The sequence below is a fragment of the Peromyscus californicus genome, unplaced genomic scaffold (genome assembly GCF_007827085.1).
Source record: "Peromyscus californicus insignis strain IS unplaced genomic scaffold, ASM782708v3 Scaffold_12__1_contigs__length_115047231, whole genome shotgun sequence".
NCBI lineage: Eukaryota > Metazoa > Chordata > Mammalia > Rodentia > Cricetidae > Peromyscus > Peromyscus californicus.
In genome coordinates this window covers 59640548-59661928 of record NW_026294413.1, presented here as the reverse complement: position 1 = coordinate 59661928, position 21381 = coordinate 59640548, and the positions used below count along the sequence as shown (strand labels likewise).

General features: G+C 51.0%; 1 protein-coding gene across 1 annotated transcript; it reads right to left on the bottom strand.

Moving 5' to 3' along the window:
• Positions 1–2028: 2028 nt before the first annotated feature.
• Positions 2029–20561, bottom strand: CUNH8orf74 (chromosome unknown C8orf74 homolog). Its single transcript, XM_052734251.1, has 4 exons — positions 20514–20561; positions 18241–18433; positions 4049–4464; positions 2029–2268 (listed from the first exon to the last, which is right to left on the bottom strand). The coding sequence occupies exons 1-4, from the start codon at positions 20559–20561 to the stop codon at positions 2029–2031; spliced, it is 897 nt and encodes a 298-aa protein (XP_052590211.1).
• Between the last annotated feature and the right edge of the window lie 820 nt (positions 20562–21381).

Sequence of the window (21381 nt, the reverse complement as noted above, 5' to 3'; positions counted from 1 at the left end):
TGGCAGACCAGGAGGCAGAGGAAGTGGAGCCAAATCAGGAGCCAGGGACCAGGCATCACTTTTAAGAGCCTACCTCTCGGGACATACTTCTGTCACCTAGGCATTGCTACCCAAAGGTTCCACAGCCTCTCCAAAGAGTGCCACTGCCTGGGCAACAAGGATTCACAACAGGGGCCTTTGGGGGGACATGTTAGATTCAGACCATAACAATGTCCCCACCAAACGCATGGTGGCTGGACTTGGGACAAGTGGGTCCATCTTGTCTTCTATTACACTGGGGATAAAGAGTAAAGCGGGCCCAGCAGGTGTCACCCAAGACTGTCCCCAACAAAGCAAAACCTATAACCGCTCCGTCCTCAGACCCTGACACTGGCCCAGGTTCATCCTGGTCTGGGGCAGCTCTTTACTCAGGTTCTGCACAGTTTGGAATGTGTGGGCTCAGGGAAGAAGCTCTCGGTCCATGGTCAGCTTAGAGTCCACCCACCCCTGCTGGAAAATCTCATTTGGTGCCACTTCCCAGGCAGGTGTTCCCATTGCTGTTCTCTAACACCTCAGCCCTCCCTCTGTTTGCTCTGATCATAGGTCCAGAGAGGCCTGAGAGGCAGTCGAGTCTCCCCTCCCCTGAAACCCAATTCACAAATACCTGGTGCTTACTCTGCCAGGGAAGTCAGGCAGGGATGGGCATGTTAGTTTCCCCCCAAGCTTGAAACTCTTAAGGGCAGAGGTTTCCAGTGCAGAGAGCAATGCAGAGCAATGCAGAGCAATGCAGAGCAATGCAGCTCTCCCCCATGTTGTTGTGATGAGGGCATTGGCTCACTGGAGGCCACAGTGAAGTGTGCTTGTCCTTGAGATGGTTTGAGTATTTCTCAATCTCTAGGGACAGAGGAAAGAGATGCTTATCTCACCCATCCACCTGTCCATCCATCTATCCACCACCCATCCATCCATCCATCCACCAACCCCCCCACCCCCCCATCCATCTATCCATCCATTCATCCACCCACCCACCCACCTACCCATCCATCTTTCCATCCATCCATCCATCCACCCACCCACTCACCCATCCATCCATCCACCCACTCACCCATCCATCCATCCATCCATCCATCCATCCATCATCCATCCATTACATTATTTTTTTTTTTTTTGAGACAGGATCTCACATATCCAAAGCTGACCTCTAAGTAAACAAGGATGACTTTGAACCTCTGGTCCTTTTGCCTCTACCTCTCAAATGCTGGGATTGCAGGTGTGTATTGCCATGCCCAGTTTATACAGTGCCAAGGATCAGACTCTGGGCCTCACACACACTAGGCAAGCATTCTACCAACAGAGTGACAGCCGCAGCTCTGTACATCATTCTCTAACATCCCACCTACACTATGGCTGAACCTCTAGTGGGACCCCACTCCCTCTGGGAAGGGGGCCCCAGAGGGCGGAAGGATTCCACCCACTGGTTTGTAGACTCAGGACCACAAGAACTACCTTCTCCTGCCCAGCTTGGCAGAATCTGTCCCCTCCAGGATGGCTTGGCGGGTGCTGGGTTGGACAAGTCTTGCTGGGCTGGTGGTCTACTCTTACAGGTGTGCCATTGTCCCTTGTCAAGCCAGCAGCTGAAAGCGTGTGTAGGTGTCTGCATGAAGGCACAGTGCCCCAGGGAAAGAGCCCAGACACAGAGCCTTGAGCACTGGCTCCCCTTTCTTCAGCTCTGTCTCTGGGTGGTTGTGAGCCTCCCTGACTTATCTGACCTTGCTTGAACTCTCTCCTGGCATGCACTGTAAGACCTTCCACCACTTGCTCTATGTCCAGGGAAGGAGAATCCCAGGGCATGGTCTGCTCAGGTGACCTCTGTGGTCCCACTGAAAGAAAGGTCTGGCCTAGCCAAGAAGCTACCCTCCCCCATCACACATGAGACAGAGACAACCTGGGAGTGGCTTTGTTTCTTTTAATCACTAGGAGCCTCTGGTCTATGCTGAGCATGCCTATATTGCTTCTCTCTCGAGTCCTCGGATGGCAGCTGCCAGCCTCCTACTTCTTAGCTTTGCCTTTCTTTCCTTTATTGGCTTTACTGGCCTTAGGAGAGTCCTCTAAGGCTGCCTGGCCAGCGGTGATACAGGGAAGTGGGGGTGGAGGAGCACCAAGGCTCAATGTCTTCTTCTGCAGCCTCAGGTCCAGGATGTCAAAAGCTGCCTGGATCTCGTACTGTAGAAGCTCCTGCAGGCATGCGATCTGGATGTGGATGGCCTCGCTGACCAGACGCTCCAGAGCCTGCAGGACACACACCAGTGAGCATGTTTGGAGGACAGCCGAGGCCCATCCTCCTGTCAGTGGCCGTGGCTCCCCATAGTGGTAGCCCTCTGCTGTGGATGTACCTCCTGCCCACCAGCTCTCTCCCTTCCCCCATCAAGTCCTGGGTAGCAAATCTCCTGGTGTGTGTCATTCATTCCTCACATGGTTTTGGGACCAGAGGCCAGTGGCCAGTCATGCTCCACATGGCCATCGTGAGCTCCCCCCACCTCCTGACTGCCCTCACATTTCACAGTCCTGCAGAACTCACTGGAGGGGACAGCTTTAGAGAATGGGGTTACTTTTGGACCAGCCCACTATAGGAAGAATATGAACTCAGCCCCCATTTGCTATTCTAACAGAATACACTGTGACTCCCTTCACATTCCTGACCCTCTAGTGTCCTAGAGACATGACAGAGAAGTTATGCATGATATCAGGGAGTGATGAGGGATATACATTGGGGTATGCTGTTGTTCATAATACATACTTAAACTCTGGTGTACACTTTGCCCCAGAATGTCCCTTGGATTTTATTTCAATCTAAAATTAATGCTCTTCCCCAGATCTTTAGAGAAGGATCAGACTCCATAAAGATGTGCATTTGTCCTGTGGTGATGGTTGCTGAATGCTTCCCTCAGGCTTACAGCCAGGGATCTCCAGCTTTGCCAGAGAGCCCCATTGGAGATTAAAGGGGAACTGAAAGGCATGGTGGAGCAGGAGCTGGTATCAGGCAGCCCTTTCCTGACCTAGCCTACAGACTCCACAGTATCATAGAGCAAAGTCCTTTAAGGACCCAGAGACAGTCTGTCACTTAGCTTCCTGGACCCCGGTTGGATGTCTGTTGCTGTTGTTTTGTGATGGAGTCTCACATAGGTAAGATTGGCCTTGAACTCTTGATCCTCCTGCCATCACCTCCTGAGTGGTAGGATCATAGCTGTACACCACCATGCCTGGCTGCCTACTTTGGATGTCTTAATGTACTTAGATAGCATGGTCTTGTCCTGTTATTATGTATCAGAAGCCTTGAGCTTGGATGAGTATCATCCAACCTGTTGGGTAATTATTTTAGCAATTTCCCAGACATCCTTTTGAACTTTGGAGGGATACTTTCTTTGGCCAACAAATCAGAAGCCAAAACTAATCAAACAACAAACAGAACCCCTTCAAAACAATCTTGCCACTACCTCTCCTGCTATGCCTGTGCATTTACACACACACACACACACACACACACACACACACACACACACACACACGCACGCACGCACACACACTCAGCTCTTCCAGTCTTCTCTGGGCCAGCTGCTCACACACCTTCCCTGAGCTGTCTGCACCTTGGGTCTCCATGATGACGGGCTCTGACCGCAGACCAAGGGCACTGGGACATTCCCCAGCAGCTCAGAGGTCTATGTCCCTTTCCTGTCTCTCAGTGGACTCTGTCGCCAGTCAAAGACACGGAGGGAAAAACTCAGATTTCAAGGCCTGCAGGCCTTGACCGACTAGGAACTCTACTCCATGGTACCTCGATGGCATTCAGCAAATGATGTTCTTTAACCCCATTGTGTTATCAGGAAAATGGGGACCTGAGTTTCTGCTCTGCAGGGATGTTGTGCACGGATGTGCATGCTAAGTCTGTGGGAGATATTAGATGCCCCTGTGACTCTGTCCCCCACTACCAGTGCAGACAGCGAAGGAGGCCCTGGCGTTAGTCCAGCCTGCTGTGTCTCAGAGATCCTGGGGCTGGCAGACAGAGTCTCACCTCTCTCCTCAAGGTTGGACGGGGCTGTAGCTGCCCTGGGGGCTCCTCAACCCCAAAGGCCTTCTGCAGCATGTGCGCCTGCTCCAGGCTCAGCGTCTCCTTCAGCATTAGCACATTCGTGCGCTTTTGCACCTCAGCTGTGCTCAGTTCAGCCATCTGCTGCTCATGCCTCCACACGTCCCTGTCTATGCCTTCTGTTAGGGGAAGGGGCTGGGGTGGCGCACACATTTGCACATGGGCAACTGTCAGGTTGACCTCCTGGTCCTGGCTCAGGACATACTGGTAGAGTCTATAGTGTCGGATGAAGGTGTTGTGGAAGTAGTCACAGAGGGCCAGCAGGTGGGTGACGTTGAATTGCTTCTGGTAATCTCGGAGCTTCTTCCCCAGGACCGTCACAGCCTCTGTGATGGAGCAGCCTGTGGGTACAGGGGAGTAGGGTACAGAGTGTAAATTGGGCTGTGAATCCAGGTCCACCCTCAGAACCTGCGTCCTGACTCTGATTCTCCAGCACTACTCATCAGCTCCCACTCAAGAGCTCTGGAGTGCATCTCATTTCCCACTTTCTTTTGGATTCCAGGAAGCTCAGGGCCAATCTTCTACAGTAAGATGTGTTTATCAAGCTTTCCCTATAGGATTGTCTCATCCTTCTGTTTTGAAGCTCCTGTTCTGACTTGCTTCAACTGTGCTTTAGATTGTTTCGACTCCAAATTCCTCAGGAAGGAGAAAAGCGAGTAACAAGGGGTTTCTGATGTTTGTGGAGAAGGAGGTGACTGGAGATGTGTCTGGGTAACCTTTATGCTGGGGAACTTGGGACAGAGTTGGACAAATAGTGCTGACCTCACATGGAGTCAGCTATGAGAACAGCACCAAGGATGCAGCTCCTCAGAAAGGGAACAGTTCTCTCCTGTCCCTTCCCATGCCTGAACCCTCCAGGTGCCTTAGCGCAATGATCGGAGGCAGAACTCTGTCCAGGCTGCCAGGACTTGACACAGGAATTGGTTTCTGAAGAGTCATGGCAGAATGCCATGCAGGTCCTGGGCATAGCAAGTCAAGATATGGCTTAAGAACATGGCCCTCCTACAGCCAGGAGAGCCGGTTCTCATGGCACTATGGTTAAAGACCGTGAGCTTGGTCGTGTCTCTCCTGCCCTCCTTTGCAGGCAGGAGACCACTGAGCCACACATGCTTAGAATCCAGGTCCGTTAACGGCCATGGAAATCAAGTGCACGATGCAAGAGTCTGGCTTTTTCCTGAAGTTGGAGCGACTCCTCTGCATATCTCTTCCTAATTTCCGTCTGTTACCCCTTATTTCCTGGCTTTAGAGGAGTTTTCACTTCCGCCCTTTCCCATCTCCTACAGAGGGGTGACTTGGCTCCGCCTGGAGGGTGGTGTTGAAAGCCCTCCATCTTACTTCTCCAATCACTCTGGGCTCCTCAAAAGGCGCTGCTGCCCTATGTGGGAATATTGACCACCATCTCATCACCCCAAGGACCAGGGGATGAGGCCATGTTGCCTTAGAAACAGCAAGTTGACAGGGCCCGTCTTTGCTGAAAGCCCCCTTCATACATGCTAGGGAGATTGGTGTATTTTTACCTCTATGTCGTCCCTGTAACCAAACCCAACAGAATCAACTTAAGGGAAGAAGGGCTTGTTGGAGGTTATTTCAGTCTGTCACAGTGGGGAAGACTTGGAAGGCCAGGGAGTGAAGCTCTGTCTGTGGCAGTTTATGTGTGAGGTGGAGGCTAGTCATGTGACAGTGAACCAGGAAGCAGAGTGCAGGGGTGGGACAGGCATTGGAGGCCCCTTTCAAAAGTCCACGCTAAGTACCTCAGCCAGTCACACCAAGTACCTCAGCCCATCTCCTAGAGTCCATGCGACTCACTGGGAAGTGAGTCCAGACAGGAGTCTGTAGCTCGAATTCTAATTGGTTTTAATAATAAAAACCCAGAGCCAGATATCCGGATAAATGCTGAAAGAAAGATCAGAGAGACAAAGGGGCAAGCCATAGCCACCTCTTACCTCGTCAACTCCTCAGCCAAAAAGGGATTGAGCTCCTGTCTCCTCCCGCCTTATATTCCTCTCTCCACCCAAACAAAATATCACCACAGAGTCTTTAGGGGACATTTCAGATTTAAACTGTGAATGCCTGGGCTCCGCAGGTGAGTGGGGGAGGGAAGTGGTTCCAGGCTGGAGCCTGGCACAGGCAGACCCCTTCATTCAGTCGAACAGGCTCAGTGCTGAGAGCTGTGCTTCTGTCTCTGGGGAAGGCCCGTGGCTTGGAGCCCCAAGACACTCTGTCCCTTCCTAGCTGGGGCACCTTTGATTTGAACGTAAAGTTGAGGATTGCGTATATTTACTTCAGAGGCTTGTTGGAGGGTCTTGTGAGCTCACATACTCATTTGCCTCTCCTAGAGCTATTGGGGAGAAAGCCACAGATGCTTTGAGGTGGAGGAGCTGTGCTAGCCATTTGAAGAAAGTCTACCTCCCTCCTCCCTTCCTCCTTGGCCCCCTCCTCCCTCCCTCCAGGGTCCCCTCTCTTTGTTTCCCTCTTCTCTCTATTCCTGTCTCCCTCCTCCCTCTTCTCTCTATTCCTTCCTGTATCCCCCCTTCCTCTCTCCCTCCTCTCTCCTGTCTTCCTTCTTCCCTGCATCCCCCTCCTGTGTCCCTTCCCTTTTTACAAGGTGAATCTGTCAACTCTTGCTGAGTCTGTGAGGAGGTGCTGTGCTGGGTGCTGGTAGTGCTGTGGTAAAAAGACACGTTCCTGCCCGTGAAGTGTGGGTGAGAGAAGCCATAGCCGTGGTGTTCAACAAGAAAGGGCGGAATCGGGCCATGGGAGCACTCAGATGAGGGTTCTCTGAGAAGAGGGGGGTTGGACAAGTGGCTTTGTTCTGCCTGAAAGGGGCAGAGCGAGGCAGGGATGGTCGGTTCAGGGTGGAGAGGAAGAGATGGGTCAACAACAATATGGTCCAGGTTGGGGCAAGATTGGGCCCCACATGCTAAAGGCAGATAGACAGCAGCAACTGTTGGTTGGAAAGTGAGTAGCAAGCAGAGGAGAAGGACCCATGGGCCGTGCTCAATGGCTGTAGCTTTGTTTTCAGGACAAGACTTTTGGAACACCTGAGTAGCAGGCTGGAGGTGAGCAGAAATGGGTTCTTGGCGGGGGGGGGATGATTGTGAGCAGGAGCCACAGGCCATGAAGAGAGAAGAACTGACAGACATATCTGGAGGCTTGGCTAGGGGCAGGTGCTGGTCTGGTTCACCAACCAGGGGCTCTTGGCAGCTGCCACCCTGGGAACAGTGACTGTGCAAACACCTAGTGTCCCTTGCTGCCCTATTCTTCTCAGAGTTGGGTGTGTGATTAGGGACTCCTCTACTGCAAGGGCAGCCGATGGACAGCAGCATCCCCCTGGGAACACCATGAGGGGGGTACCTGTGCTCTGAGGAGCAGCTTGGCCCCTCATCCGGTACCAGCCTGGGTCCAGAAGCCAGCCCAGCTCCCTCTTGCTGTGCCCTCTTTGGCTGATACTTTCCCGAGTGACTCTGATATGTCACCTGAATCCGTTGCATTTCTTGTGGTTGTGACCTAACCCCTGACAGAAGCAACTGCAAGATTTATTTGGGATCGCAGTGGGAGAGGCGTGGCGGAGTGGGACAGTCAGTGGCGAGGGAGTATGTCGCAGAGGTTATCACACATGGTGGAGGCTCAGAAAGCAAGCTGAGAATGGAACCGGAGGCAGCGTCACCTTCAAAGGCCCTCTCCTAGTGACCATGTCCACCCAATCTACTCCTCCTGGGGGCTCCACAGCCTATGAAACAGGGCCAGAACTGGGGACTAAATGCTCAAAGCAAAAGCCTGTAGAAAATGTTCCATGTTCAAACCCTAACATCGCTTACGTTCTCTGGCCTCTTCCCACCTTGCCATTCTCTTGTGCTCCTCGGACACACTTTCTTTTCTTTCCTCTTTCATTTTAAACGTCTTATTATATCGGGCTACATAAGGCTATTTCCCACAAGTACATAATGCACTTTGATTATCCCCGGCCCTGCTCTGTTCCCTTCCCCCCTCTCATCCCCCTTCTCCATCAGTCCTCTTTGTTTTCCTTTGTTTCCCTTTTTCGTGTCGTCTGGACATGTATGACTTTGACTCTACAATAAACACGTGCGACAGAGAAACAGGATGGACAGAGGACCCACACAGAAACCCATGAAGCTACAACAAAAGATTCTAAAAGAATCCATTGGAGAAAAGACAGCTTCATCAGCCCAGTGCTGGCAAATCTAGGTATCCACGTGCAGAATGAGACTAATTACTACCTCTTGCATATTAGTTTATTTAAACTCCAAATGAGTCGAGTGGAAGCACTTTCAGTGGGACAAAAACTATCTGAGCTCTAACGATGTTCTGGAGCCCAGTTCTACCAATAGCCTTGATCCTTAACAATAAAATTTTTTTCTCTGAATTTCTTGAGCATCACACACATCTCTGTTAGTGGAAAGGAAGGACTAGGCCCAGTAGGACCCCCCAACTCTGCCTCTCAGCCCCACACTTTAGAATCCCTAGGAGCTTTCTGGGGTAAGGATGGTTTCCTCCACACACAGCCCTGTCCCATCCAGGTAAGAAGATGAGGGCTGGTTCCCAAGGCAGGGTTGCTTTTAGAATTTCTTCCTAGTATCTGGGGTCAGAGCCACAGGATCCCAGCCTCTGGCAGAGGAGCTACCAATCAGGATGAAGGGTGACCAGCCGGAAATCAGAGCCTCCACTCTGCAATCACTTCTGGGTTACCCACCTGCTGCTGAAGCCTTTTCTACATGTGTGAGTGAGTCTGGGGCTGCTCAGATGTGTAGGCATATTGACAGATTCATTTCTGCTTTTGGAGGGTGTGGTAGTGATTGGAAATGATGTAGGATAGGCAGGCTTGGCTTCTTTGAGGGCACATGTATGCTACAAATTACCTAAGCATATAAGCACCTGGAGCACATATAAGGAGGCCCAGGATGAGAAAGACAGGGAGTACTGAGGGGCTGGACAGAGGATGGGTAGGTGCTGAAAACAGGAGGTAAGAGGTTCCTGGAGCTGAAGGAATGCATAGAATCCTTAAGTTCCTCCAAGTTAAGCATTGCTGTGGAGCTCCAGGGCCCTCAGGGGTAGTAAAGCAAAAAGCAAGAAGCAAGGGGTTGAGTGGGTTTCAGACTGAAGATGGCAGCCAAGTAGAGGGACCACCAGAAAAGTGATCCTAGGAGAGTGCCAGGAAGTCATTGTTTATGTCTGTTAAAGCTGGTCTGCAAGCCTGGGTGAAGGACTGTAGGTGAACCTTCATAAGGGGACCTGTCTCTAGGCTCCTCATAGTGAATTTATCAGAGGTTGCTCTGTTCCGCCTGCAACCTGGCTTGGCCTGGCAGTGCACAGGGTGGGGAACCTGCCCCTCTATGTGGGTGGTCATGTCTGCTGCTTTCCCCATCCAGTCCTCTGCATCCCCAGTGGCCACACAAGACGTCTGTGAGGCTCAGTCATGTCCAAATCTTGCCACGATTGCCATACAGCTTTCCTGAAAGGTAGGGAAACATTAGTGTAGCCTTTGCCTGGGCCAATGGGAAGATCCCTGGTTGAATTTGAACTCCACCAAAGACGCTTGCTGAGCTCAGTAGACCTTGTCCCTCGCTGCTGCGCAGCCGCTGTGAGATGCACAATCTGTTCCCTGCGTCCCAGTGACTCAGCATCGAGGGATTAAGCAGTAGATGTCTCTGGTAGAGGCAGGCAGAGCTGGGCCTGCACACTGCTCTTCAATAACAGGGAGTGGCCTTCATTTGCATTGGCCACTGGGAACTTCCTGAAGTCTGTCCCCAAACCCCTGGAGGCCCACACCTGTGAGGAGGAGCAGAGTGGAGGAGGAGAGGAATGATGGAAGAGGGTGTGGGGGAGGATCCGCTGATGGCAACACAAGATGCTTGCTTGCTCCCGCACTGGGCAGAAAGGACCTGGAGGGGGAGTACTGGCATCTCCATAGCAACACAGGAGATGAGCCCAGCCTGAGGGTGGGGAGGACAGGGAAATGGTGAAGAGGGGCTGATCTTTCTGGATGGGTACCAGATGACCGGGGTGTCTCTGACAAGATTGTCTGGTTGCCTCGTTTTGGATCCAAGGCAGAAGAGTCAAGCCAGGATACAGTATGACAACTTGACTTTCTCGGTACCTGAGCAAGAAGAGGAAGGCAGAGGGAAGGCCAGGCCTGTCATCTCCATCGAGCTCTGCTCTGTGTTCCCCAGCACTCAGGAACCCACGCAGTGACTACCAAGGCACCATTGTCCTCAGGGTTGGAGGATCCCACAGCATTGTGTCACATGCACTTGTGCCACTTGGGCTCCCAAGCCCCGCTCAGCTCGGGGAGACTCATCCTTATCCACAGGGCACATTGAGAATCACAGAGAGGCTGAGAGATTCACTCAGGATGCAGAGTTGATAAACGACAGAGTTGGAATTCAGCCCCAGTCTCTTGTCTCCAAGTGACTTCAAGCTCTCTTTGTAGACTCTTGGAGGTAGGTGCAAGAAGGACCTCAAGTCTCTCAGATTTCTAAAAGTTTTTCTGCAGTAGGTACTGTATCAAAGATGCATGGTCTGAGCCAGAGACCTTGAAAATAAACCCAGCCAAGGAAAGTGAGCAGCCTCAATATGCTAATGAGCTCAGTCCAATCATCAACAAGGTGGAGCAAATTCAAAGTTCTTCAAAGCTTCTTGGGGTAGATCATCTCTCTATGTCAAAGGATCTTGTTCTAAGATAGATAAACTGAGGTCCAGAAAAATGGTGGGACCTGCCCCTGGCAAGGGATCGGGGCCTGGCCCTGGAGTGTGTTTCAATTTCTAACCTGGGGAAGGGACATGTTTCTACTTCTTTCCCTTGGACTCTTTGGCTTCTTGTGGTCAGAAGTGTCTCTGAAGGTAGCTAGCCACAGTCTCTGAGGAAAGGAAGGGCTAAGCTGGGGCAGGAGACACCATTCTGCTGCTTCCCCTCAAGTGTGCTCTGAGTCTTCCCTGCTGACCAATGGCCAGGAACACACAGCACTTTGAGATCAGAGTTGTGAGATTTCTCCATCTTTGCCTGGCACGGTTTCCATGTCCCCCTGTCTATCCTGGGTCTCTGGGATGCTGGCTCCCTTTCTCTTTAGAGCCAGAAGTCCTCTCAAGAACAATGCCCTCCTGCAGAGGTTGGTTGCGGGGACAGGAGAGTGAGCAGTCTGATTCCAAAAACTCTGGGGGAGGACCATCAAGCTGAACTGTCCCCTCTGCTCTGGGCTTTAGATTGAGGAGTGACAGACAGCCTTTCACTCATCTCCACCTCCCTGGCTGACAGTCCCTGAGAGTCCCCCACTGAGCTCAAGATGGCTTTGACACTGGGAGCTGAGCTCAGAGTTTGGCTTCTCCACAAAGCAGCCCAGGGAGCCCATGAGAGCCCAGGCTGAGCATTCACGAAGATGCAGCTCACACCTGGTCACAGCGTGTCCTCACTTGCACAGGTGACTCTCTCTAGAAATCAGTGCTTTTATCTGGAAAATGGAGCCAATAAAAATCTTGCCTTGTCAGGTCCAAAGACAGTGAATATCCTGGGCTTTCCATAGTGATAAATAATGTGGTTTTGTGTGTTCATCCTCTCCTTCCTCCTTAGGTCTCTACCAGCACCTCCCTGGGGATAATCTAGAATCCATCTGGCTATCTAGAGGTGGGGTACCAGCTTAAGGCCCCAAGTCCTGGATAAAGAGTGGCCTCTATCCAATCCCTTGATTGTCATCTAGTGTCTGGTATGGGAGGTGGAACACAGGTGCCAGAGGATTCTAAAATGTGCTGTTGAATGGGTTGGGAGTAGATCAGGTAACCCCCTGGGTTCCTTTCTACTCTAAGAAGCTGTGAGGATTTCCATGGAGCCGACAGTCCCGAGCCATAGTGGGCTGCGGTGGGTGCTGGGAGCCATGCTCCGCAGTATACTACAGTTTAGGAAGGGAGCTCTGACTCTGCAGCCCCATCATTTTAACTGTCTAAGATGGAAACAACCAAATAATCCTCCCATGTCAGGGACATGACTCTGTCCCCAGCCTGGCAATCAACTATTTCATGCAACACCTCTCTCCAGGATGCTAGGCCCTCAGCCCTAGAAAGGACAGGAGTAAAATGGCAGAGGGTCACAGTCAAGAGCTGGAGGACTGGTCTGCAGGAGACATGCACATTCGTCCATAGGTTGCACGAAGAGCTGGCAGACACAGGCTCCTCTTTCATTCGGGGTTAAGACACTGACCCCACTGGACCCCTCCTGCTGGTGGCTGGGATCAGTCCCCAAGCTCATGCTGTAACTCAAGGTGACCCAGTTAGGAGTGCACTCCCGGACAGATTACCTGGCCCTCCTAGGTGCTTTTTCTTCCTGCATGCCAGCTTCCCATCCCACCTGAGGCAGGAGCCTCTCTCGGGCTGCCTCTCTACCTCCCATGGCTGTATACACCCCATGTGCTCAGGTCCTTGATCAAAATGCAAAGTCACCAGGTAGGGTGTGGATTCTGAGTCAGACACAGATCTGGATTCAAATCCTGAACCCACTTACCCTAGGTGTATTCTTAGGAAGATTAATTTCTCTGGGTCACAACATCTCACCTTTAAAGTGCTGCTTTTCATATCAGACCATAGGGAAGATTATTGATGCCACAGGTAAGGCTGGACTTTTCATAGCCACCCTTGGCAGGACGCACGGTCTGGCCAGGGAGTGTGAATGCTTCTGTGGCAGTCTTGTTGACATAGTTAGCTGTGACCTCACTCTGCACATTGGTTAAGTTATACCCCACCCTCACCTACCCTGAACTGCTCTTTTTTTTTTCTTTTAATATAGACTTTTTTTTTTTTTTTTTTTGGTTTTTCGAGACAGGGTTTCTCTGTGTAGCTTTGCGCCTTTCCTGGAACTCACTCTGTAGACCAGGCTGGCCTCGAACTCACAGAGATCCGCCTGGCTCTGCCTCCCGAGTGCTGGGATTAAAGGCGTGCGCCACCACCGCCCGGCTTAATATAGACTTTTGTGGTATAGTCCAGGATGGTTTTCATCTCAAAACCTTCTGTCTCAATCTCCCAAGTTCTGGGATTACAGACATATGTCACCACACCTGGCTTCCCTCTTCAAACTTCTACATTAGACACCTAACCACCCCCAAAGACCTCAGAATGCTTTGGGGGGTGGAGGGGGGAGGAGATAAGGCCTTTAAAGAAGTTGGGGTTAAATGAAGTCATGTAATCTGAGTGGGGCCTTAATGTGAGAAGTAGTGGACACGTACAGAAGGGGACCACGTGAGAACATGTACAGAAGGAGCTACATGAGGATACGGGACAGAAGGGGACCATGTGAGGACATGGGGAGGTGATGGCAGCTGGAGGCCAGCATGAGCAGTCTCAGGAACAAGCAGCCTGCCTCTTCTTCAAGCAGTACCTCTTCTTGAACTTGCGGCCTCTAGAACAGTAAGGGAGCAGGTGTATGCTGCTAACTCTTGCTGTCTATGGCACTTTCAAGGGTGGCCTGAGGCATCATATTCACCCAGGGGAATCTCTGAAGTGATGGTTGCCAGTTTGTCCCAAGAAACATTCTACATTTCCACCAAGGGCCTCAGAGGGAATCTTGGCAGACAATTCACTCTAATGTCTCCATCCTGGCCTGGTCTGAGGGTACCCCTGCTCAGTCTGTCTCAGGCAGTGGGAAATGGCACCTGCTATCTGCTTTGCTGGCCTGGGGTGCTGCAGGGGGTGGTGGCGAGGGTACAGAACTTGTGCATGCCATGAGTCCCCTGGGTGGAAGAGCCATGCCGGGTAGCCTGGTGAGTCACTGCTTACTCCAGGTCTGGGCTGCTGGGGACAGGCGGGTGGCTGCCTTCCCACCCTGTGGTGGCCTAGTGACATTTCCTGGAGAATCAGGAGTGGCCTGGGTGGAACTACGGATGCCAGGATCATGACACATTCTGCTCTGCCTCTGTCAACTGGTCTTCCAGGCTGCCTTCCTACTAGCCCCAGGATTTTGTGGCCAGGCCATAGGACAGAGGTGTCTTCCTGCCTCATGTGTCCGTATTGCCATGGTGACAAGATGTGGAAGCAGGTAGTTGGTCGGGGAGAGTCCTCCAGGCAAGCAGAGGGCAGGGACTGCAGAGTGAAACTGAGGTAGGCCAGGCTGCCCCAGCCCCCTTCATCCCTTCCTTCCTGCCCATGACTTCCTGAGCAGCCACATATTGGAGGCTCTGTCTTTTCTCCTGAGTCTCCTATAGCCTGGGTACAGAACATAAAGTCTGCCCTTTCCTGCCATTCTCTCCCCACCAGGATGTGGTAGACTGGAAGAACTCTGTCCCTTGACCCCATGGTTGGTGATCTCACCCTAGGCCCCGGGGAGGGGGGCAGCTGGATGTGAGTTGCCCAGCCTTCCCGGAGGCTGACCCAAGAAGGTGCCAAGTACAGAGCCTGGAATTGAGGCCAGAAGATCCTTGGAGCCGTTTGCCAGGATGGAATCAGCTTATGCTTTTGAATAAAGGGCCGCCATGTCCCTCCCAGTGCTGGGCTCGATTGGGCAAGGAGATAAGCTGAGCTGGCAGCCATCCTGGCAGGGCTCTGAATCACTGTTGTGCAAACACAACCCCTCCTTAAACACTGCCTGCCAATGTCCTCATCTGTCGTACAAACAAAATACAGCCATCCTTAGCCTAGGTTAGCCACAACAAAGCACCCCAGGGAAGCCACCTGCCAAGAAGAGTGACAGCCAGTATGGCTGTCAGCCGGAACAGAAACTCTGATGGCGTTGGCCTGTGGCCCCCACTGGCTGCATCCTGTGCCAACAGCTGTCATAGGTGTGATGTACCTAGGAGGGGCTGGGACAGGATGCAGGATAGGAGACTTGGGTGCCCTCATCAGGACAGTACACGGTTCCGTCACTCATACAGGTAGGTGCTTGTGTGCATGTGTGCCAGGGTAGGTCATGGCCTACGGCAGCTGGATTAGAAGGCGCTCAGTGATTTCCTGGGTTTCCTTTGTGCTGACCCATAACCTGAACCCATCTGCAGATGAAAAGAATGCCTTGTCTGGCTCTTTATCCTGGACCATTATTAGCTTTTCACTTAGCCCAGTGCATTTGACAGAACCACCCAGCAGAGCGGCTGGCCAGGGGTGTGCAGAGACAAAGCTGGAGTTTACAAACACACCCTCTGTCTGCATTGGTGTCTCCTCTGCTGGTGAGACACCTGGAGCACAAAATGAATGAAGGCCATGTTCGCTTGAAGAAGCCAGCGTGCCAACTGACTGCTTCAAAAATAAGGATGTGGAAGAGGAAAAAAGACATCTCTGCAAGGGCACTGCTGTTTGACCACCAGCTCCAGCTGACCCAAATTTGAGGGTGTGTAGGATGGACTTCCATGCCCAGGAAACAACATCCAGCCATGGCATGGGAGGCAGGATAATAGAGCAGAGAACATCTGTCTCATTTATCTCAAACCATAGAAAAATTTCAAAAATATTACCATCTGTAGGGGGAAAAGCAGCTACCCACTGTGACAAAAGACAAAGTATGGTTGGTCTGTGACTGAGTTAGTTTAAAATTTTTAATAAAGCAAATGCTGTTTCTGGCTTGCAACTTTTTCAGTTTTTTCTTTTAAGTCTTCTCCCACCATTTTAAGGTGTTGACCTGATTATTTTTCTGTTCTTCACGCTGCTGTCTACCTCAGCTTTGCTTCCTTTCGGATGCTCGAGGTATCAGTGGTGCAGACAGTTCTAACCTGCTTCACGCATTGCTTTGTGGATTTGGTCCCCAGAGTGTGATCATTACAGCAGACACTATGCACAGTGTGGAAATGCTGACACCTCCTCACTAGATAGAGAGATGTCTTTACTGCAATCTGCCTTTGTGAAAGAGAAAATGTCTCAGGATTTCAGCTCTTTGAAGAGCCAAGTGGACAGTGGTGTGTGTGTGTGTGTGTGTGTGTGTGTGTGTGTGTGTGTGTGTGTGTGTGTGTACATGTGTTTGTGGTATACTAGCCTACACATGCATGGTATGGAGGCCAGAGATTAATGCTGGGTGTCTTTCTTAGTTGTTTACCTTATTTTTTGAGACAAGGTCTCTCAATGAACCTGGATCTCACCACTTTGCTAGCAAGTCCCAGGGTTCCGCCCTGACTCCAAACCTCTGCCCCTAGTGTTGGGGTGTACTCCACATATAGACATACACCACAACGCCTTGCCTTTCTGTGGTTGCTGAGGACCCCAACTCAGGTCCTCACATTGGCTCAGAAAGCAATCTATGAATTGAACCATTTCCCCAGCCCAACTTTTGAGAGTTTTTATTTTTTGCAGTTTCAGCATTAGGGATCATAGCCCAACGGCAAACGTGGGTGGCTGGTTCAGATGTTACCAAAGGGGAGAGAAAGGGGAGGTCAAGGTCAGGGCTGGTGTTGGACAGAACTATTGGGGGAGCAGCCTAGTAAAGTCAGAGAGGACTGGGGTGTGGGGAGCAGCCTAGTGGAGTCAGAGAAAAATGGGGTGGTGGGGAGCTGCTTAGTGAGGTCAGAAGCAGTGATGGAAATCAGTGGATCGTACAGAAGACCCAGAGTTCCGAATGGGTGGCTGGTTCAGAGAACAGGTGAGGTTGTACAGGTGAACCTTCAGCTGTGGGGTGATGGTAACATGACTCCCTACCTTATGAGTCTTCTACCTTCAGTCAAGGCCCCAAGTGCTATAAGCATGACTTCTTGAATGCTTCCTACTTGTGACCCTTCTGTACCCCCACCGATTTTATTTTGAGACTGGGTCTCACTATGTAGCCCTGGCTGGCCTGGGACTCACTAGGTACACTATAGAGACCAGGCTGACCACTTACTCACAGAGGCCCACCTTCCTCTGCCTCCCAAGTGCTGAGATGTTCACCACCATGCCCAGCTTCATGCCCTCCAAATGTAACACAACTCTGGCTATGTAGGTAAAGAAAATAGGTATGCAAATCAAACATTTACTGATTATGAGTAACATATATTTTGAACATTTTCCAGCAGATATATTTTTTAACCATTGATTAAAATTAAAGTTGTATATTAATGAGACTGTCTACTTATTTATTTAAATATAAAAATGAAATCTTAGATGACTAAGACTGTAGAATATAGAATATCTTCAACATTTTTTCAGAGTTGATTAATATTTTGATTGTACATTGCTGAGAACACGTGCTTCAAATAAACACACAGTACACACAGTACAAAATTACAGAAGTGTGTCCCTGGCCATTTCAGAAATTGGTGGAAAATTTGCCCTAATCTCAAGCCAAAATCATCAAATGATATTCTTATGAAATTCAAGTCGGCAACTGTGGGGGACCATCTCACCCCCACTTTTCCCTAGGGTACTCTTGAGCAGGAGCAACAGGAAATATTAGATAGAAGGAGAGAGAGAGAGAGAGAGAGAGAGAGAGAGAGAGAGAGAGAGAGAGACAGACAGACAGACAGACACACAGACACACAGACACACAGACACAGAAACACGGAATAACCTCGGGAGGACCTGGATCCTATCCGTCGTGCCCTGGCTGTCTCCGCTCTCAGGTATATACAGGAATGCCAAGGGGTGGAGCAAAAGGCCTCCCCTCCAGCACAGCCAAGTGCAGACCATCTCAGACACCTGGTGACCATGCATGTGGTCAAGCCATCCCCTAATGCAGCCCTGCTGTGTGAAGCAAGCTCAGCTCTCACTAGGAAACCTCTGTGGGCTCCCACAAGCAACTCAAATAGCAATTTTCAAAACCAAACCTTCTAACGCAATCCAACCTAAAGACACACCAGTGTGATTCACGCTGAGGAATGATGGTGGGAAATACACAGTCTTTGTTTTTTGTAATTAAGCCATTATGTTTCTATAATGGTTCTGCACTGACCAGCCCACACCAGAAGGGACACCTTCTGAGGAGCATAACCCATTGAGGGGACGACCTGCTGTCCCAGGGCACAAGGGAAAAGTCTCTAAGGAGGGGCTGACACACTTGGTTCATATAAGCCAAGCCAACACCCTGAGCATGTGGGCACAGTGTGGAGTGGTATGAAGGTCAGGGATGGGGACCAGAGTCCAGGGCTGTGCTGTTACTGAGCACAGTGCCTCTGAAGAGGTCTCTGGCTCCTGGGAGCTCCCATGTGCCGGCCCTCCGTGTCTCTCTTTACCTTTGGTCTCCTTGAGCAGCTCTTCCGTGAACTTGACCACCTGGACCACCTCGACCCATGGGAAGCCTTTTCCCACAGCAAAGATGACACTGTCATAGAGGGTGTCCAGCAGGATGCTCCGGCGGGCATCCCTCAGCTCATCAAACTCCTCCCAGTTCAGGAGCCTCCGCAGGTGCTCTCGTCCCCGGGGTTTCTGCCAGATGTGGTATGGGGAAAGGGGACAATGTCATTACGGGGCATGACACTGTTGGGGGCCACACGAAAATCCTGAGAATGGCCAGGAATGTGGGGACACCAAGGAAGAATCGGGCTTGGTTTCTAGACTGCTCTCCTTCCCTTTCTGGAAGCTTGTTCTTTTGGGTGTGCTCCAGTGTGTCGGTACATGTGTGTGGGTGTGCTTCAGTGTGTCGGTACACATGTGGGTGTGCTCCTGTGTGTGTCCCTGCACATGTGTGGGTGTGCTCCCGTGTGTTGTGGGGTATTATTTTAACCAGGCAAAGATGTGTTACATTTGTTTATAGCTATAGAATATTACTTTAACTGTGTAAAGGTGTGTTACATTTGTTTATGCTGACTTTATTTAACAATATAAGGATGTGTGTTTAATGATGTAAAGATGTGTTGTATCTGTTTCACCTTGCCTGCCTAAGGCACCTGATTGGTCTAATAAAGAGCTGAACAGTCAATAGCTAGGCAGAGAAAGGATAGTCGGGGCTAGCAGGCAGAGAGAATAAACAGGAAAACTCTAGGCTCAAAAAGAACAAGAAGAACTAGAGAAGAGAGAGGAAAGAACACAGGAGATGCCCAGAGCCAGAAGCCAGGCAGCTACCAGCCAGCCAGAGAGACAGCAAGAAAGTAAGAAAAGGTTAAAAAGCCCTGAGGCAAAAGGTAGATAAAGAGAAACAGGTTAATTTAAGTTAAAAGAGCTACCCAGAAATGAGCCTAAGCTAGGCTGAGCATTTATAAGTAATAAGAAGCCTCCGTGTCATGATTTGGGGGCTGGTTGGTAGCCCAAAAGAAAAAGCCTGGTACACCTATGTGTGTTGGTACACATGTGTGGGTGTTCTCCTCTGTGTGTCAGTGCACATGTGTGGGTGTGTATGTGGAGGTCAGAGGGCAGCCTCAGGAGTCAGTCGTCACTCAGAGTCCACCTTGTTTTTGAGACAGGTTCTCTCACTGGCCTGGAACTTGCCAAGTAGGCGGGGCTTGCTGCCTGTCTCTGCCTCCCCAGCATTGGGATTACAAAGCTTCGGCACCACCTCTGGCTGTCTTTGAAGTGTGTTCTTAGGGATCAGACACAGTCATGTCCTTGTACTCGTGTGGCAAGTACTTGACCAGTGGAATTATTCTCCCAGACCCCTCTTCTTCTTCTTTTTACTAGCACTCCTTTCTTTGAGAGCTCTGACACTAGCCAGTGCAGCCCCAGGTTTGTGCACCTCCAACAAGCCTCAGGTTTGTGAATGGTGGTTCCTGTTTTCTGTTCCCTAAAACAAGGTAATTTCCCTGAGACTTCTTTCAACCAGCTCACCTGATACATTCATACTAGAGTGTGAATGACTGGTGGAGAAGAGGTTTAGTGAGGTGATGTTTAGCTTGAGGGATGTTCAGGCTCTCTTGTGGACTGGTAGAGTATAAATTTTCCCTCACTGGTGCTGCTATAGCCTTTCTAGAAGGGGTGCACAGTAGGAGAAGCAAGGGTCACTTCAATAACAACAAGAAATAGGAAGATATAGAGACCCACCATCCACAGGGGTGCTGCTCCCCAGGGCGAGGAGGCTCTAGCTAGGGGAACTCCAAGCAGATCAATGGCAGATCTCATGGGCCTAGATCCCTATTCTCAGCCCCTGGCAGTTTCTGTTTACCACACTTCTCTGTCCTGTGCACTCCTTCCCTGCAGCTCCCATCCATCAAGAGCCCCTTCACCCTCCCGCACATGAGAAGCACAGCTCTAGAGGGCTGTTGGAGCCCAACGCACCAGATGGCAGGTATTGTCTCCTCCTCCCCCATCCCTGGTGAGCTGGTCCACAGCCTAGACTTTTCAGTGAGCCCAAACAGCCTATGACTCTGAAATTCCATCCTCAAGCATCCATTGAGCCAGGGTCAGGACTGGTGACTCTAGAACTCCAGCCTCAAGCATCCATTGTGCCCTTAGAGGTGGTGTGTTGGGATGTTAGAAGTGCCACCCAAGAAGACAGCATCCTTGAGCCTTGCTGGCACACCTCCCCCTTCCCACTAGATCCATTGGAGCAAAGGTCTCTAATGCAGATCTTCACCTGAAACTGGAAGACTTCCTTCACTCCCTGGGGTGTTAGGAGTGCCATGGCCCTGGCTCCCCCCAGTTGCTAGGAGACCTCACTGGGACTGACTCAGTTCCCAGAACCCTGGCAAGGAAGCCTGGCTTTGTTATGTCATGGGGTCCCTGGCTTCTTCTAGTTTTTTTCATACTGGTCCTTCAGCAGTCCTGTGCTATAGGTCATCCTCCTGTATCTGTGCAGGGACCTTAGCCCCTTCCCCTTTCATCTGTCTCAGTTTCCCATCTGTTCTCCATCATGTACAGGCATGTGCATGCACCCACGCACACACACTCCACTTCCCTCATCCTCCATATCCTGCTAATTGCAGCCTGTGTCTTCCTGTCCTTCTATAGGTCAGGTTTGATCTCCATACTGACCTTCACGTCCTTACCTCATCCCTTCAGGATCTAACCCAACCTGCCCCCGACACCACCCAGCAGCTTCCATAATTCTGTATTTTCAATGTTATGACTTAGCTTTGAGGACACAGAAAGCATCTAGGCAGGGGCACCCCAAGGGCTGTGCCCAGGCACCAGATGCTGAGAGTGATGAGTCAGGCTCTCTCCTAGCCTCCCCTGTCCTGGTGGCACCTGGGTCACCGAAGGCACAATTATGCCCGCCCCCTCACTGCCCATGTTCAGAGCCCCAGTAGGAGGGCCTGGGAACACTGGCTAGGGCTGGTGTTCTCTGCTGTGTTGGTTAGTTTTTTGTCACCTTGACACGAGCTAGGGTCGTCTGGGAAGAGGAACCTTAATTGAGAAAAATATCTCTACCAGATTGGCCAGTAGGCAAGTCTGCAGGGGCATTTTCTTGATTAATGATGGATGTGGGAAGCCCCAGCCCATGG